This window comes from Eubalaena glacialis, chromosome 14 (genome assembly GCF_028564815.1).
Source record: "Eubalaena glacialis isolate mEubGla1 chromosome 14, mEubGla1.1.hap2.+ XY, whole genome shotgun sequence".
NCBI classification, from domain to species: Eukaryota; Metazoa; Chordata; class Mammalia; order Artiodactyla; family Balaenidae; genus Eubalaena; species Eubalaena glacialis.
The window spans coordinates 54944384-54964086 of NC_083729.1; the positions used below are offsets into that span (position 1 = coordinate 54944384).

Below are 19703 nucleotides of genomic sequence, written 5' to 3' on the forward strand. Positions count from 1 at the left end.
CAAATTTGAGTGCATATGATTATTGAGTCATAACTAGTTGACAATGCTAAAATCCTGCTGGAGGTTGATGGGACCAGAAGATTGAGCCCTTTTCATTTGCTGGCACACCAGAAATAAATTGGTTGTGGTTTACCAGCTGTTTGAATGGTTGTCTGAGTTCTCAGTCTGTGGTTTTTATATTTTTGTTTTAAGATCTCAGCAAAGCAATGTCTCAAGATGGCGCTTCTCAGTTCCAAGAAGTCATTCGACAAGAACTAGAATTATCTGTGAAGAAAGAACTAGAAAAGATACTCACCACAGCACCATCACATGAGTTTGAAGTAAGGACCCTACACTGTTTTTGCTTTCATCCATCTACATACTGAGTTGCTATTGCTGCTACTGATCATCTAGCCTGAAATAAGCACAAGATGTAGTGATATATTTAAAAAATTAGGATTGCTCGATAATTAAGGATTTTCAATATTTGCCCATTATAAAACCATTGTCTTTTTTATTTTTTAAATTCTGGTAAGTTTCTAAAGTTTGAAAGAATCAGAACAAAATTACAATTTATGTGATCTGTGTTTTGGTATCATTGGATGGAAAAATGGATACCATTGTTCAGTTAAAATTGTGAGAAGTTAATTGATCAACCTTATATCCTGCATGCCTTTTCCAAAGAGCCAGTTCTAACAGAACTGTGCTACTCTGACAGCTATGATAGAGGTTTCCCAGAATAGGCAGGTGTTTACTTTTCTACTTACAAATCAATAGATTATCCTTTTCATTTTCAAATTTCAATTTATACTTAATGTTTTGAGGTTAGCTGTTTTTTGCTCCTTCTTGTTCTTTTGGTGAAGATTAATTGTCACTTAAAAGAAGTAGAGAAATACATTGGTGAATAAATGTAGAGAACCAGTTGGAATTCCCACAGGCCAAATGGTGTTCAGATTACATGATACGGGTGGGAGATGGGGAGATTACTTGTATTCCTTTAAGTGTGGTTCCTATTAGCTTTTTTTCCTCTTTAGTTTTAAATTGGGGTGTAAAAAAGTCTCTGCTGTACTCCATGTTTTAAAGGTATAAGAATTTCACTGAAAGGTATTTTAAATGTACAATATATGTCTGTTTTTATTAAATATTAAACATTCTGCTAGTTATAACAACGACTTCTATTCTCATAGCACACTAAAAAAGACTTTGATGGATTTCGGAAGCTATTTCATAGATTTTTGCAAGAAAAGGGACCTTCTGTGGATTGGGGAAAAATCCAGAGACCTCCAGAAGATTCGGTAAGTTCTGGATAAAATGTAGGAAAATTTAAGGTAATTTCAGACACTGGTTTAACTTTTGGGGGTGGGATACTATAGGGTACCTGTAGGAACCATCAATTCAGACATTGAAACTACAGAAATAGCCTGCTACTACTTTCCTTTCTTTTGGACCCATCTATCCAGTCCTGCAGAGCACTTATGAAAGTCTAATCTCCCTATAACACTACCTCATAACTTAACATCCTTGAATATGAGGCAGTTCTTTTGTTCAAACACATGGTAAGAGCTTCATTATGTTTTCTTCCTTCTATCTCCAAACCATCTGATTTCTCACTGCCTATAGGGTCATGTACAGTCATTGTCAGCTACTTAAAGCTCTCCCTATGCTTTCAACCCATCTTTCTAGCTGTATTTCCCTTGCCTGCCTTTCTTGAACCAACCCAGCATTCCCTTCACATGCATAGTATTTCCCTGCTTCTAGACTTCTGTGTATGTTGTTTCCTTGGAATGCTACGGGCTCTTCACCTATCAAAATCCTGCTCATTCTTTGAGGCTCAGTCTAAATGCCTCCACCTCTGTTGTCAGCTCCTAGCAGAAAGCTGCACTGAAGAGGTGTAATGTGGTAGTATCGGAGGTTCAAATCCTAGCTCTACTGCTTTTGAGCTTTGTGTAAAATGAGAATGATACCAAGTGCTTTCTGTACTTCACAGGGTTATGAGACTCTCTTAAGAAACATATGGAAACATGTTAAACCATGAAACATTTTGCAGATGTTCGTGGTTATTTCTATCGTGCTGTGGTAGTAAGCCAGCCTAATTAGTAGCAGTTGTTTGTATGCATGTGTTGTCTTCTTACTAGTCTTTGAGGCCAGGAGACCATGTATCCTGAGTTGAATGATTGATCTAAGTTAAGTGATTGTTTCAGGGACAGGTTTGGTTAACACAGTGACCTTTCTTTCCTTTCCTGTCAGCAGTTTTGACCACTGCTGCTTGTGGCATTTTTCACTGAAGGTAGAAAAGGCTTGATGGAGTGGAATAATTGTATGTAGATAGTTTATGTCTTATGTATCTGTAATCTTAAATAATCTAATATTGGTTTAAAAACAGGGCTGTTTTAAGCAGGAGTTTGGCAAACTACTGTCTGAGGGCTGCACCACTGCTTGTGTTTGTAAAGTTCTGTTGGGACATACCTGCATGCATTCATTTGTATACCATATCTGGTGGCTTAAGCTAATGGAGTCCCTCATATTTCTTCTAATGAGAAAATCTTAAATGTTCCTGGTGAAGAGTACTTTTTTTCCTATATGTGAAAATTGTCTTTCAGTTATAAAACTTTTAAAAATTATAAATTACATGCTCATGGTAAAAAAAGAAAACAACAAAGAAAAAAAAAAAATCCCACCTAAGCGTTCACCTTGAGGAGTCTCTCATTTTTGATGTTGAAGTTAAAATTCCTCTTGTCTATAGTGATTGCCAATTACAGTGTGCATATATATTTTTTTTTTTTTTTTTTTTCTTTAGGGTCTTCTATTTTAGTCTTTGATTTCCTTCACTCTAGTGATGTACTGTGATTTATTTTTCTGCTTTTAAGTGGTAGAATTAATCATATTTTCTCCTGAAAAATTAATTTAGAGCAATCTTCTGTATAGGTATATAATTTTAAAAAGGAACTAGTTGTAAATTCAGTCAGATTAAAAAAAGAATGTTTGGGAGTAGACCTAAAATTATAATAAAAAATTTACGCATTATGTATTTTCCCACTTTAAATACTTAATATTTTTGCTAGGAATTTATTCCTAGTTGAAATGACTTTACTTTTCTGATTAATGACAGACCTGGGGATAAAGGTGTGGTTTTCTTCTTAATTCTTGCAGACTTGGGAATTTTTTTTCTCATTACACAAACTTAACCTTTTGATGATAGAGCCTACCTTGAAGGAAGGCACAAAAATTTATTACTTTCAGTATATTTATGATTCAGGATTCTGCTTTGCCAATGGAGAAATCTGCCTTTGTGTATTTTGAGAGAAGATTATGATACATAGTAGGGTTTCTTGACGTGGGGATTGGAGTGGGGGGGAGGAAGCAAGTAGAGAGCTCAGAACCACCTAGGGATTTTTCCATTTCAGCGCCACCATTCCAAACAAGGTCTTGACGAGTCCTTTCAGGAGGCTATGCCCCTGCAGTGAGCTGTAGTTACTGATAGGAATGCTGAATTGATATAGAAAAAAAAAAAGAAAGAAATAGAATATAGAATTCTGGATGTAATATGATTTTATGAAGTCTTTTCTCTTTCTGTTTATAAAAATGTAAGTCTCCATTAAAAATATGTATTTTATTTTACTTTATTATTATTATTATTTTTTTTATTTATGGCTGTGTTGGGTCTTCGTTTCTTTGCGAGGGCTTTCTCTAGTTGCGGCAAGTGGGGGCCACCCTTCATTGCAACCACTGCGCCACCAGGGAAGCCCTATGTCTTTATTTTAAAGCCTAGGTTGTGAGTATCTTTTAAAAAATGTTCTTATAATCCGATGTGCCCTTAATGTTGAGGGTTTTGAAATGCAGAGGGAAAAAATAAGTTTGCTCTTTTAACTATGTTAGAGCTTCTTGAGGGCACAAATGTGTCGTATATACTCTGTATGTTAACTATTAGCTTTGGCAAGTAGTTCTGAGAATACAAATTATAGGTTAACATTCATTCACCTTGCTTCGCCTACACTCCTCCGGCTCCCTCCCTCTCCCCGCCACCCCCAGGCTTTTTACTCTCTGGTCATAGAGGTTATATAGAGGTCAGTTTTCCTTTCAAAACATAACATTATTTAGTGAACATAGGTTTTGTTGGTTTTTTTAAGCATTTTTTAAAATTAATTTATTTATTTTTGGCTGCATTGGGTCTTCGTTGCTGCGTGCTGGCTTTCTCTAGTTGTGGCAACTGGGGGCTACTCTTCATTGCAGTGCGCGAGCTTGTCATTGCGGTGGCTTCTCTTGTTGCGGAGCATGGGCTCTAGGTGCGCAGGCTTCAGTAGTTGTGGCACGCAGCTCAGTAGTTGTGGCTCGAGGGCTCTAGAGCACAGGCTCAGTGGTTGTGGCACATGGGCTTAGTTGCTCTGCGGCATGTGGGATCTTCCCAGACCAGGGCTCGAACCCGTGTCCCCTGCATTGGCAGGCGGATTCTTAACCACTGCGCCACCAGGGAAGCCCGGACATAGGTTTTTATTTTTTATTTATTTTTTATTTTTTTATAAATATACCCCTTTTTAATTTTTTATTTATTGATTGATTTTTTCTTTTTTTGGCTGTGTTGGGTCTTTGTTTCTGTGTGAGGGCTTTCTCTAGTTGCAGCAAGTGGGGGCCACTCTTCATCGTGGTGCGCGGGCCTCTCTCGTTGTGGAGCACAGGCTCCAGACGCGCAGGCTCAGTAGTTGTGGCTCACGGGCCCAGTTGCTCCGCGGCATGTGGGATCTTCCCAGACCAGGGCTCGAACCCGTGTCCCCTGCATTGGCAGGCAGATTCTCATCCACTGCGCCACCAGGGAAGACCAGGTTTTTATTTTCTAAATGCAGGTGATACTGTACCCTCTTAACTAAAAAGAAATTATTGTCAGAGAATAGCCATTTAGAGTGACATTTCTCATGTCATCCTTGCATATAAACATTGTTATAACAGAGGATCTATATTTTTGTGTAGGAGTTGGCCACCTTGTTTTGTAAATAAAGTTTTAACAGAACACAACCACACTTACTCATTTACATATTGTCTATAGCTGTTACAGTGCTGTGATACTACAATGGCAGAGTTGAATAGTTGTGATGAAGACCATACGGCTTATAAAACCCAAAATACTTCCTTTCTGGACCTTTATGGAAAAAGCTTGTTGACCCCATTTTAGTGTATTTATTTTTAGAAGATCTTCAGTAGTTTACTTCTTTGGTCCCCAGAAAACTGACCTCAAATGCCTTTTTCAATTCAGATGATTACATTTTAGGTAAAACTATTTTTTCGTAAATACTAGATTGGAGGATATACTTATAGAGAGACATTGAAATTTTATGTTGTCAAGTTTTACTTACTCATTCTTGCCTACTGTGTTGAATACTTCATTTTAGCCCTGTCAGTGAGCACATATATATATATTTTTTATTGAGGTATAATTAACATGCAACATTTTATTACTTTCAGATGTACAACATAGTGATTTAATTTAACATCTGTATGCATTGCTAAATGATCACCACTGTAAGTCTAGTTACCATCTGTCACCATACAGAGTTAATACAATGTTATTGACTGTACTCTCCATGTTTTACTTTACATCCCCATGACTTATTTATTTTATAACTGAAAGTTTGTGCTTCTGGATCCCTGTCACTCATTTCACTTCCTCCTCCCCTTTGGCAACCACCAGTCTGTTCTCTGACATACATGTTTTTTTTGAAAAGCCTATTGAGCCCATATTTTATTGAATTATGCTTAGAAGAAGAACGCAATTTATGGAGTTATGCCATGGATAATGCTCTGCCCCCATTTTGTGAGTGTTAATCTTGATTATTACATTCATTTAGTTATCTTGATATTTAGTTACTTAAGGAAAGTTTTTAAAAAAATGTATTAAGGTTAATGTTTTCGACTAGCAAGGAGGGACCAGTCAGCATGTACAGCTTCATTGGACCATTTAGTTGCTTTCTAGAGAGGCCGTAAGAGTGTCTTGTTCCTCGCCAAGCTTAATGTTTGAGCTTAAGTGTTGAGGATGGAGAGGGATGTGAAATAGATGAAAGAGATGGGAAGACACAGAGCCTACTCAAGAAGGTAATGGGACTGATGGGTTCTTTTGAGCCCTAACTTAAAACCTGTTATCACCTGGCTGGCCGTGACCTCTGGTGACAATAAAGCACATTATCATTTATATGAAAAATATTCTCTAAAGAAGGCTTTTTCATTTAGATAGGAACACAAAGTCCCTGGTTGATTTATGATTGTCATTGTTCTTGTTTTAAAGTCCTCAAAAGGGTGAGGGTGTATTTGTGAATGGGGAGGAGTTATATAGGGTCAACTCTTTTTGTTTGTTTGATTGAGACAGAGAATTGGCATGAAAAATATCGTATCAATGTGGTATTTAGCTTCAACAGATTTTTTTTGTTTTGCTCTACAAAATAACTGAGAGCTTTTCTTACTCTTAGTCTTATCAGTGCAAAAACATTAAAACGTGTTTAAATATAATAATAAAGTATTCTGAGAAAGTTACAGTGTACGTGTACAGAGTGAAAATACAGATTTTTTTATTTGTCTTTTGGAAGGTGAATCATAATATATTGTGCAGCTAATGTTTGCACATCTTTTTTGAAAGACTTACTGGAGACAATTTGGCCAAGGATCTACCGTGATATGACACAGGATGGTTTGCTTTGAGCATGGTGAAGATTTCCCAACTGTAGTCAGCAGCTAATGGCAAAGCCATTAGAGACTTGTTTTGCGTGTGTGTAGAGATAGCATTAGATCCTGTAAAGAAGATGTGGTACATATATACAATGGAATATTACTCAGCCATAAAAGGAATGAAATTGGGTCATTTGTAGAGATATGGATGGACCTAGAGACTGTCATACAGAGTGAAGTAAGTCAGAAAGAGAAAAACAAATATCGTATATTAACACATATATGTGGAATCTAGAAAAATGGTACAGATGAACTGGTTTGCAAGGCAGAAGTAGAGATACAGATGTAGAGAATAAATGTATGGACACCAAGGGGGGAAAGCAGGGTGGGGGGTGATGGTGGTGGTGGGATGAATTGGGAGATTGGGATTGACATATATACCCTAATATGTATAAAATGGATAATTAATAAGAACCTGCTGTATAAAAAATAAAATTAAATTTAAAAAATATTAAAAAAAAAAAGATAACATTAGATCCTGAATGTAAAAGTATTCCACAAAAAGGAAATAGGTAGTAGCATTTAAGGAAATGGTCCTGGGGACATGGGTGGATACCAGAGAGCCTCATCTTTTCCTTGAAGTAAAATTTTTTTTTTTTTTTTTAAATAAATGTATTTATTTATTTTTGGCTGCGTTGGGTCCTTGTTTCTGTGCGAGGGCTTTCTCCAGTTGCGGCGAGCGGGGGCCACTCTTCATCGCGGTGCGTGGGCCTTTCACTGTCGTGGCCTCTCCCGTTGCGGAGCGCAGGCTCCAGACACGCGGGCTCAGTAGTTGTGGCTCACGGGCCTAGCCGCTCTGTGGCATGTGGGATCTTCCCGGACCGGGGCACAAACCCGTGTCCCTTGCATTGGCAGGCGGATTCCTAACCACTGTGCCACCAAGGAAGCCCCTAAGTAAAATTTTAAAATGGTAATATATAGAATTACTAATCTAATCAAAAATACTAATACTAATTTAACAAATATTGCTAAAACTCATTCCCTACCTTTTGATTCCATGATGAATTGAACAGTCTTTAATTTTCTCCAGGACTACCTTCCTTCACATGCCTTTATATACAGAAAACTTATTTCAGGAAGGGGATGTGACTAAGGGGGCTGACCACAGGCCTACGAGTCTTACTTCTGTTCTGGTTACTTATTTATTATTTTACTTTAGAAATAGTAATAATAAATATGTGGCCACTTTAACATCAATCCCATGGTTGACTCTGAGAGACTCTAGGTAATAGTGTTAGACCAGGGTCTCTAACCACTCCCCCTGTGTCTAGAGTTGGGGATGGTCCAATCCCACAGAATCGAGTTCCTTGGGAAAATTATAGCATGGATATAGGTAGTAGTACCACTCCTCTGAACATTACCATTCCCCTCTCCCCAACCCCCATCATACAGAGAACCTTTTTGGACCTTGGCTCATGTGTTGCAAGGCCTAATATAGATCAATTTATTATTATACTCTCCAAGTGTATATTTTATGTAGGCATTTTGTGTCTTATAATCAGATGAGAAAAATACATCTGTGAAGTTCTCCTATCCCACATCTTCATCTGTGGTACAACTGTGAGGGAATTTCCATTATTTTTATTTAATACAGGACAACCCTGAACCTGCAAGATTGGTACTGGGAGAATTTTTTTTTAAAAAAAGAATGGGTGGCCCATACCTACCTCTAATCCTTTCTGCCCTGTAATTCCTTGGGGACATTTTACTAATTCCTTTTCCTTATTCTAGATCAGATGTGGACAACTGACCCTCTGCTTATGCCTTTGTATAGCCAAGATGAAACTGGAATAAGTTTACACTAGGCATCTGAACCCAGGAAGTCTCTGCAGGGATTGTAGGCCCTAGATAGATTTTTTGAATTTATAGGTAAAATTGTATAAACGTACATTTTTTCAGAGTGGACAGAAGTACTGTTTTAGAATATCATTCAAGAAACGTTTATTGGGTGCTTCCTCTCTGTCAGGAACTAGTTGCATGCTGGGACTACAAAAAAATAAGTCTTGGTCCTTCTTCAGCATTTTGGCCTTGAGTTTTAGAGGAAATGGATCCAGAAACAGCTACCTATGAAATAGTGTGAGAAGCAATCCATAGGGTGGATGCTGTGGAAGCATCTAACTGGCATGGGGGCTCAGGAAAGACTTCCTGGCATTAAGATAGACTCTTGGGGTAACCTTGAGGCAAGACTTCTCTGAGGAAGGGAGGAAAATCAAAGAGAAAAAAGCTTTGAACATAATAGGAGTCTAGAAATAAACAGGTTTATAGCATTTAGCTTGTTCTCTGGTTGTGGAACGTATGGTAGATGTGTCTGCTTCTCCATGTCTAGAGCCAGAAGAAAGGCCCTGAGAGAGCCGGATGCTGAGTGTCTTTGCCTGACATTGCAGCTCCTGTTGCTGGCTGAAAACCTCAGCCACTGGGTTACACGGGAGGAATGTCAGAAACTACAGTTTCCATTTAAGAGAGACACTAATGGTGGAAGATGAGAACAGAATTTAAAAACCATGCTTCATTATATGCCTCAAACAGTTTGCTTAGATTTTTCAACAGCGTAAAACATCAACCCAAATAGTTAAAAGATGCTATTCTTAAAAGCAAAAATAAACAAATGGGACCTAGTTAAACTTAAGAGCTTTTGCACAGCAAAGGAAACCATCAACAAAACAAAAAGACAACCTACAGAATGGGAGAAAATAGTTGCAAACAGTGTGACTGACAAGGGATTAATCTCCAAAATATACGAACAGCTCATATGGCTCTATATCAAAAAAACAAACAACCCAATCAAAAAATGAGCAGAAGACCTAAAGAGACATTTCTCCAAAGAAGACATACAGATAACCAACAGGCACATGAAAAGATGCTCAACATTGCTAATTATTAGAGAAATGTAAATCAAAACTACATTGAGGTATAACCTCACTCTGGTCAGAATGACCATCATCAAAAAGTCTACAAATAATAAATGCTGGAGAAGGTGTAAAGAAAGGGAACGCTCCTACACTGTTGGTGGGAATGTAATTTGGTGCAGCTGCTATGGAAAACAGCATGGAGTTTCCTTAAAAAACTAAAAATAGAGTTACCATATGATCCAGCAGTCCCATTCCTGGACATATATCCAGAGAAAACTAGAATTTGAAAAAATAACATGCACCCCAACGTTCATAGCAGCACTATTCACAATAGCCAAGACATGGAAACAGCCTAAGTGTCCATCGACAGAGGAATGGATACAGAAGATGTGGTGTTTATACATACACACACACACACACACACACACACACAGGAATATTACTCAGCCATAAAAAAGAATTAAATAATGCCATTTGCAGCAACATGAATGGACCTAGAGATTATCATACGAAGCGAAGTAAGTCAGAGAAAGGCAGATATCATATGGTATCACTTATACGTGGGATCTAAAAAAATACAAAGGCACTTATTTACGAAACAGAAATAGATTCACAGACATAGAAAACAAACGTGGTTACCAAAGGGGAAAAGATGGGAGGGAGGGATAAATTAGGAGTTTGGGATTAACAGATACACACTACTATATGTAAAATAGGTAAAAACAAAGTCCTGCTGTAATATCGCAGGGAACTATATTCAATACCTTGTAATAACCTTTAATGGAAAAGAATCTGAAAAAGTGCATGCGTGTATATATATGTGTGTGTGTGTGTGTGTGTGTGTGTATATATATATATATATATATGATTGAGTCACTTTGCTGTACACCTGAAACCAACACAACATTGTAAATCAACTATACTTCAATTAAAAAAAATAAGTTCAAGGTAAAAAAAGATGCTTATTCTTGTTTTTGTTTCTTCACTTGTGATAAACTTTATAAGGTTAATCAGCATTTTAGCTGTTAATAGCTTTTTTTTTAATGTTAGGTTGATTAAGGTATAATTTACATACAGTAAAATTTATTCTTTTTAATGTAAGTTTTCTGAGTTCAGAAACGCATACAGCCGTGTAACTACCATCATAATCAAGATATAGAACTTTTCCATTATCCCCAACAGTTCCCTTGTGCAGCTTTAAAACATGCTTCCTCTTAAACCCTTGTAGGGCTTGATTCCCACTTTACTTCTTTCCGTAAACACACAAGCTAAGCAAATACGTATCTTTCTAAAGTATTGCCTTTTCCTTCATTCAGAGTTCTCCAAAGAAGAGGTCAGCCTAGCCTCTGCCCTCAGTTTTTTTTTTTTTTTTTTAACGTCTTTATTGGAGTATAATTGCTTTACAATGTTATGTTAGTTTCTGCTGTATAATAAAGTGAATCAGCTATATGTATACATATATCCCCATATCTCCTCCTCAGTTTTATATCAGTTTTATATCTGGCCTTTCTTTTAGCCTTTGTTTTCCTCCACCTGCTCTTTAATCTGCTGTAAAACTTTTTTTTAATAGCCTCTGGCCTTTCCCCCCTGCCCCACCTTCATTTCTCCAGGGCTGCTCCAACAGTGTGAATTATATAATTAAACTAATAATGTACACTGCTTTAATCACTTTAATCACACTGCTATTTAGTACCTTAGAGTTTAAAGCTAGTATGCAGCATAAATAGGATTTGATGTTAGAGGCTTCAGTGTTATTTTTTAGGAAATTTAGGATTGTCACAGTTATTTTGAAGCATCTTTTGTCCACAGTTAGACTAACAGGAGGGTTGACTTATAGGGGAAATGTATGGTTATTTTAGTGAAGAGCTAGTCCTAGTCACATAAGCAGATTGGCTTTTGGACTTCCCATATCTTCTGTTAGAATTCCTTTACAACTCTCTGGTCATCTCCCTTTGTCCTTTCTAATCCATACTGAAGTGGAATGTTCTTTGAAAACTACCACCCTAGCTGATAAGGATACAGGCCAAATGTCTCACAAGGTTGACTAATTTTATGATTTTAGCTCACTTCTATAAAAGGGTGATGAACATATACCTGTTTGTAGTATTTGAATTTTTTTTACCATCTGTATATATTACTTTTGCCTTTAACAGTTAAAAAAATATCTAAAAGTCTTTGAACTTCCTAGAGTGTCTATAAAAAAAAAATCTCAGTTATAGTAAGGGTTAGGGAGCAGTTGGCACTTCTCTTCAGTTACCTCCTACTTTGTAGGATCATTTGCCATCTGTAATCACTGTTTCTTGTTTTTGTCATTTAGGTTTTCTGTCAGTTCTTTTACTGTCATCTCTTCTCTAGTTTATCAGGTTTAAAGTATACAGTTGTAATAAGACTATTATGATTTTAAATCTCTTCAGCATTTTGGAAGTTGCTACAATTTTTTTCTTTATTTTATTATTATTATTATTTTTTGGCTGCATTTGGTCTTAGTTGCAGGATCTTTCTTGAGGCATGCGGGCTCTTCGTTGCGGTGCGCAGGCTTCTCTCTAGTTGTGGCGTGCCGGTTTTCTCTCTCTAGTTGTGATGCGCAGGCTCCAGAGCGCGTGGGCTCTGTAGGTTGCGGCACGTGGGCTCCAGGGCTTGTGGGCTCTGTAGTTTGTGGCACACAGCCTCTCTCCTTGAGGCGCACAAGCTCAGTAGTTGTGGCGCAAGGGCTTAGTTGCCCCACGGCATGTGGGATCTTAGTTCCCTGACCAGGGGTCGAACCCGCGTTCCCTGCATTGGAAGGCAGATTCTTTACCACTGGACCACCCAGAAAGTCCCGGAAGTTACTACAAGTTTTAATGGGAGGGCAGTAAGTATGGGACTTTGAGAGGCAAAAATATTAAGGGTAAGAAACAAAATGCTATAGGTAGGTAAACACATGAGAATTGAATAAGTTAACAAGTTACGATATGTGTTTAAATAAGCTTTTAATTTTAGAATAGTTCGATTTTTAGAAAAGTTGCAGAGATTCACTGTGTTTTTAACTAGAAACATTATCAAGCTATCTAAACTGATTTTTGTTACCCGTATTCATTTTTAAACTTCCTGCTGAGTCAAAGGAAGCACAAAATAATTGCTAAAAATGCTTATGGAATGTTTCTTCCATGCTCAGAAAAATAAATAAAAGATAGCTGAGAAGAAACATAGAAATGCCAGAGGGGTACCTATGACTAGACTAAATATGGAAAAAGGCAGAAGTAAGCCATTAAACAAAGATTTCTTTTTATAGAAAGGCTTGTGAAAGACAAGTGTCTTCATTGTATATAGTCCTAAAGCCCTTGGGAGATTGGAAAGTTTTCTGTTATTTCAAAAGAGCATGAAACAAACACTATTCCAAATTTTTTGTTTTTTAATGAAGCAAAGCATTAAAGATTTTTCATTTAAAAATTCCATAAAAACCTGTGTATGCGCAGCTCTGTATTCTGTAGTTAATGCTTATTTTCAATGTTGGGGTGCTTATGTCAGATGTACTGAATCCTTTGTGATCTCATTTAGTATTCACAACAGACCTAGAAGATGGGTGCTATTATTATGCTCATTTTAAAAAGAGGAAACTGAAGTTCAGAGTTAGTAAGTCTTCTAAAAGGAAGAGCCCTGGTATGAACCAGGTGGCAGGCTCCAAAGACCTGTTTCTTTCATATCCTTTAGTAACAATAATGGAGCTCTTCAAGGAGTACAGCCCTATTTTCATCTCTAGTGCACAGAATGGGGCCTACTTTATGTGCTTATCAGCAACAGTAATAAGAGCAATAACAGCAGACATTTATTCTGCGCTGATGTGCCAAGCATGTTCTCAGCTTTCACATGCATTTCCTTACGTGATCCTCAGATGACTCTAGGAGCTCGCTGTTATCTCTGTTTCACAATTGAAAGCTCTGAGACTGAGTGGTTTACTTAACTATTAAGTAAGTGGCAGAACCAGAATTTAGGCCCAGATCTTCCTGAGCCCAGGCTCTTAACCACTCTGGTATCTTATAGAGCAATCACCAGTTGCCATCCATGTTTGAAAGGAACTTGAAAGTCTTTAAAGCGTGGCTTTTCCATCATTTCTCCACCTTTCCTTGAGTAGAACTGTTGAGTAGGCTCCACTCCTTCCCTTAGAGCTTCAGATATCCTCACTTGACTTTGAAGTTCTAACAGCAACACATTTAACAAATATTTATTAAATGGGTACTGTGGGGTAAGCATTTATCTAGGCATCGGAATACAAGTGAACAAGATAAACAAGGGACTAACACTCAGTGGAGCTTCATTCTGGTAGAAGAGAGAAAACATAAATGTGTAAAGAAATAAGATTATTTTAAAAGACTCATTTCCCATCGCTGCTGTGCTGGCCCAGGTTCACCTCAGCAGTCACATCTCCCTCCCTGGCTGAAGACAAGGGTCTCCTTTACTCATTACTTTTACTCTACAAATTTATCAAATATCCACTATTTTAATTGTTGGGAATGCAAAAATAAAGACAATCACTTCTCTTAAACACCTTACAACTTTGTGCAATGCTTCCCAACCTTTCCCATGTAATGACATACACAGAAAATGAATGGGGTAAATACAGGAGGCTGTTTAAAGCTGGGAGGAGGGCTTTGGCTGCCTCAGGGTCTGTGTAGCTGCCTGGAGGGCTAAAGGAATCAACAACACAAGCATGCAATAGCAAACCAATTTTGAATTTTTGGTTTAGTGGGGAGCTGTTTACACAAAGTTACATTTATAGTACAATGGGATAATAGCTATGAAGGTAGTTTCAGAAACAGTTCACTAACACACTTCCGTCCTAGAGCAATTAACTGGTGTTCTCTGTTTTCTTTGAATGCTTGGGTCTACTCTTAATCATCCTAAGTTCTTCTCTTACTAAGTGGTTTGTTCACCAAAACTTAATAGTGTTTGTTCCCAAACCTGTTCATACTAGTTATAGTTTTGTAATGACATAATGAAATTAAATTTTGTGAATGAAATGGGCTTAAAAAATTTATTTCCATGAAAATTGAGTTGAACGCTTTGAGAAAGTTGGATAAAGATGAGTAGCCAAAAAGAAAAAAGGTATTGTTAAATTAGGTGAGGGCGAGATAAATATGAATCTTCTGCATGCACATTGTTTCACAGTTGACTAAGATCTTGGTCCACTTTGAAGAAACGAAACTGGAAATCACACATGGTATCTTATTGGTGTGGTTTACATAAGTTGACAGAGCTCTGGTCAGCAGATCCATACCATACCAAAGGAAAAGATCTCTGTGAACGATTGTACTATTATTTGTAAAAAGTTGAAATAGTTTAGGTATCTAAAACTCTTTCATTGTTCTGTGTTTGAACTTGTTTTTTAAATCTACTATCTACCTATCTAGAACGTTTTAGATAAGTGGGTTTCTGGTACATGTAGCAAGTGTAGCAGGGAAAGAGCAGTTGGGGAGTTGGAAAGTCCTAAGCAAGTTAGGGATGAAGAGGTGACATTAGAACTGAGTCTAGACAAGGTAAGTAGGTACCATGTCTGCAGTTCATTGTCGATTTGGAGGGATCCATTTGGCTGAACTAAGAAGATGCTGGAAAATATAGGAGATGAGAGGTTATATAGCAGGCTTTATATAGCAGGCTGGTTGGAATGTGTTTTTAGGAGGTAAGTGAGGAGTGGCTCTCTCACTCTGAATTACATAGGAAATTCCGATTTCTTATAGTTCTTGGTTCCCACTAAAGAAATGGCTACTTTTAATTTTTCCTGTTTTGTTTTTCTTTTTTCAACACCCTTTATCAGGGCTAGCTGACTTCCTTGCAGTTTAGCTTCTATACGTTAATGATGTGTATTGAGCAATTTTTTATAGTTTAAAATCTCTAATCTCATGATATTGAGCTATAATATTCTTAATCATATACTTATTCAACAGGTATGTGAGAAATTACCGCATGCTCAGTGTCAATCATTAATATATTCCACCATTACAAAACCACCTCCCTATGTATACTGAATTCATTCTGCCTTCAGTGTACTTAACAGTTTTTTTTTTTTTTTCCAGTTTACCTGTAATAGCAGTGAGGTCAAGAATACAGACTCCAGAGTTTTAAATCCCAGCTTCATTACTTCTTAGCCATGTAACAGTCAGCAGGTTATTTAACTGCTTTAAGCCCAGTCTCCTCACTCATTAAAAGTAGACATAATAAAAGTAAGATTTTAATGAGTAAGATTTTAATGAGTATTATTGAGAATGCATGTAAAGCACTTACTATGTGCCAGGCACTCTGATAAAGACTCAGTAAATGTTTACTATTGTTGTTATACATTCAACAAATATTTACTAAGTACCTCTTAGATGTCAGGTGCTATCCTGGACACAGTAAAAACAACAGAATTGTATTAAGGTTACAGATGGTATTTTTTTTTAAGTTCTGTAACTTTTCTTATTTAAATATTCTTTGTCTTTGGTTATGAATATGTATTTGTTATCAGTATATTTAATTTGATATCTGTTTCATTTATGATCATGAATACTTTAATTCTTTCTATGTGTCTTATTTTTTGCAAAATATTCCATCAAGTAGGTGAGCCATAATTTACATCCCTGTAATTCCCTTGTATCAAATGTGTTGGTAGTTTGCAATTTTTGTTGTAATAGATACAGCTCATCTATCTCTAATGATTTTTCCTGATTGCAGAGATAAATTTTAGGAAATTCTTTAACTTTCTGGATTACAGGAAGTCTGTGCTCCTTAGTAGCTGTAAGGCCAGTGGGGATAAACAACATAATGTTCTCCGTTATGAAAATGATTAGCTGTACTATTCTGTTTTATGAGTTTTATTGAAGATCCATGTAGTGAAAACTCCAGGGTGGTATATGTAGATTGTCTTTAACCAGCAACTCCATCCATGTTTATAGATTTTTAATCTACTAAACTCAAGATAGATGTGAAGGCTTGGCCTTGTTTCAGAGGACTATCGTAGCTATTAAAAGAATTGGGCACCCATTCTCATTTTGTGTGGACATTTAGGTATTTAAAGGATTTGTGTGTTCATTGTGGGGTGTAAGGTTTAGTGAGCAGGGGAAGTTTTGCAGAGCGTTCTTAGCATTGGACTGTTAAAGCTTAGGGGAAATTGTAGGAAGGTTGGTGAATGACCATTATAAGATTCTTTGATCATCTATCATTGGGCGTGGCATAAGTTGGGAATTCAAATGTTCTTTCTTAATTTTTTGATGGTAGGAAATAAGATAATGAATCTAACTCATCACTTGAAGGAAATATAGAAGTAAAAACAGTTGACAGAAGTGTGAGAGTTGGGAGTTTGTACAAGTGTATCAGTGTGTGTTACTTCTGGAAAGTCTCCTGTAGTTGGGCATGTAGGTTGACTCTTACTTTTTTCCTATTATAAAAACCCTGTAATGAATATACTTATATATAAATCCTTGCATCTCAGAATTATTTCTAAGAAATATTCAGAAATGGTGTTGTGTTTGGAGGATATAAAGTTTTTAAAGTTTCTTATTAGACATTTCAAATTGCTTTCCAGAAAGTATACCAGTTTGCACTCCTATTCACATTAATTTATTGGATCAACAGCTATATTTTGAGTGCCAACTGTATATTAGTAGAGAACCATACTGATAAAGCCCTACCCTCATCTAGTTTTTAGTTTATAATCTAGTGGAGGCATGGACAGTAAAAGATATGTAATGTAATTTCAAGTAGTGGTAAGTGACATGAAAACAAAGGTAAGGATATAGGGAATGAGGGAGTAGAGGTAATATTTTAGAGAGGGTAGGCAGAGAAAGGAAAGGCCTCTCTGAATTAGCATTGAGTAGAGACCTACAGTCTATTTTATTGTAGTCTTGCTACATTTATTAAAGCATTGAGTATTATTGTTTTAAAAAATACTTGCCAGTTGAGATGAAAAATATTTTAAAATTTTTATTTGATTATTAGGTTGAATTTTTTCTTTGGCTTATTTGCGTTATGTTAGTTGTTTGTATTAATTTAATATGGAACCATCCTTTTATTTGTAATAATTGGTTGTTAGACTTTGAATTGCTATGATCCTTACCTTTATGTAACAAAAAGGCACAGTATTCAAGTTTGGCTCCCCTGAGAGGGCAATATGAGACTTAAGATGAAAATAAGTGATTTTTATGATTCTAGCTCCTGGTAATAGTTCTTTCTGAGATTTTTATTAAGGTCGACTTTAGTAACTGAGGTAGCAGATTGTAGTGAAGGATATTGTGCATGAGTTATTGGGTTGGTGCTGATGAGTGTAATTGTTTAGAAAGCAGTGTTGTTGCCAAGATTTCTGACTTTTTCTTTGAAAGGACCTGTTTACTTACTCCCTCTTACAAATTTTTGCTTTTGGACATGTGTGGACTCAGTGTGTGAATAGGACAGTTGATTTCCTCTACCACTGGAAAACTTACCCTGTTTTCCTGTCTGTAAGGTCTAGTTGACATATAATTTAGAATAATTTAAATTAATTTAAAAAAAAACAAAGATGTGGGAGTTAATATCAATAGCTGGCAAAATTAAAATATGTACTTGATTTGATAGTTTGTCTTGTGTTCTTATAATTTCTTAAGTGAGAGAAGACAAAAGAACTTTCTTAGGAAATGTACTTTTCCAGGCTTAGCTTATGATGTTTAGTATGTGATCGTTCTGTTTGTTTCCTATCACAGAGGGATCATTTTATAATTACTACACTAATATTATGGCCTGTAAAAATGATTTTTTATGCAGCGCAAAGTCTTAGATTTAGGTTTTCTTTATCAGAATTGTATATAATGTTTGCTAATTCAGTATTTTTCTTTTAAATTAAAATAATGGTGTTTGTAATCAGGTTTCTAATTAGTGATGACACCACTTTTGTTTGAAACTTAGTATTTAATAAGACAAGAAATAAGTTCCAGAGAATGGATTTCATTTATTAATAGCTGTTTGTTCCATTCATTTATTCACTTATTTACTCAACAAATATGTGAGTGCCGCTAATGAGCATGACACATAATTAAAGGTGATAGATATGGTAGGGGGAGTACCATATGGCAGTTACTGCCTTCCTGGAGATATGGAGCACTGAACAGACAATTTGGAGACAGTGTAATAACTACTGATAGAAGCTGGTAGTACCTGAAGCAAGAAGTGGGGGCTTCATCAGACTCCCTCCTGGTCGTATGAGTGTCACAAAAAGCGATTTTGCTCTGTGGTTCTCTGACACCTTGACAGGGTGTATATGTGTACCTGCACATATACACCCACACAAAAGACTAACTTTTTAAAAAATTCTTTTAATTGTGGTAAAATACACAACATAAAATCTACCATCTTGACCATTTTTAAGTGTACACTTCAGTAGGGTTAAATATATTCCCATTGTTGTGCAACCAATCTCCAGAACTTTTTCATCTTGCAAAACCAAAACTCTATACCCATTAAACAACAACTCCCATTTCCCTCTCCCCCGAGCTCGTGGCAACCACCATTCTGCTTTCTGTCGCTATGAATTTGACTACTCTAGGTACCTCATATGAGTAGATAAAAGACTTTTTAATCTTAGGTTTTGCTTCTGTTGTTTTGAAAATTGCTGAGTTCTGCTACCAACTACACATCCTTGGTTTTGCTTTCTTGGATGAATATGCAGGGATACAAAAGCCTGGGGGATTGTTCTGTGGCAGCATTGTTGCCAGCGGAACCACAAGCTGACACGGCCTGAGGGAGCGCCTGCTCTCTGGCCATGCTGAGAAGTCATCAGGCAGCATGGAGCCAGGTTAGGACAAGCAAAGTTTGGAAAGGCAGAGATATTGTCAAAACGTGGGTTTTTCTCACCACAGAAGACCGTCTTAAACCAGGGTTTGGCAGACCTTTTCTGTAAAGGGTCAGATGATGAATATTTTAGGCTTTGTAGGCTGTGTAGTCTCTGTCATGATCGCTAACCTCAGCCATGGTAGCATAAAAGCAGCCATAGACGATATGTAAATTAACGAGAGCGGCTGTGTTCCAGTAACACTCTGTGAAAACAGGTGGCAGGTCTGACTATCCCACAGGCTATAGTTTGTTGACCTGTGTCTTAAACTATCCTCAAGCTACACATAACTGGAGAGAGACGGGGTGGAACCCATACCTGGGAGATCACTGAGCTGGTTTGTGACTTGGAGCAGA

At 36.9% G+C, this 19703-nt stretch overlaps 1 protein-coding gene across 5 annotated transcripts in view; it reads left to right on the plus strand.

Moving 5' to 3' along the window:
* The window catches only part of UGP2 (UDP-glucose pyrophosphorylase 2), a 56532-nt gene that overhangs the window by 16009 nt on the left and 20820 nt on the right, over positions 1-19703 (plus strand). For all 5 annotated transcript variants that reach the window (XM_061210644.1, XM_061210648.1, XM_061210647.1 and 2 more), the window contains 2 exons: positions 193-320; positions 1167-1274. In XM_061210644.1, the coding sequence (XP_061066627.1) occupies positions 193-320; positions 1167-1274 (236 nt within the window). The remainder of the gene's footprint in view (positions 1-192; positions 321-1166; positions 1275-19703) is intronic.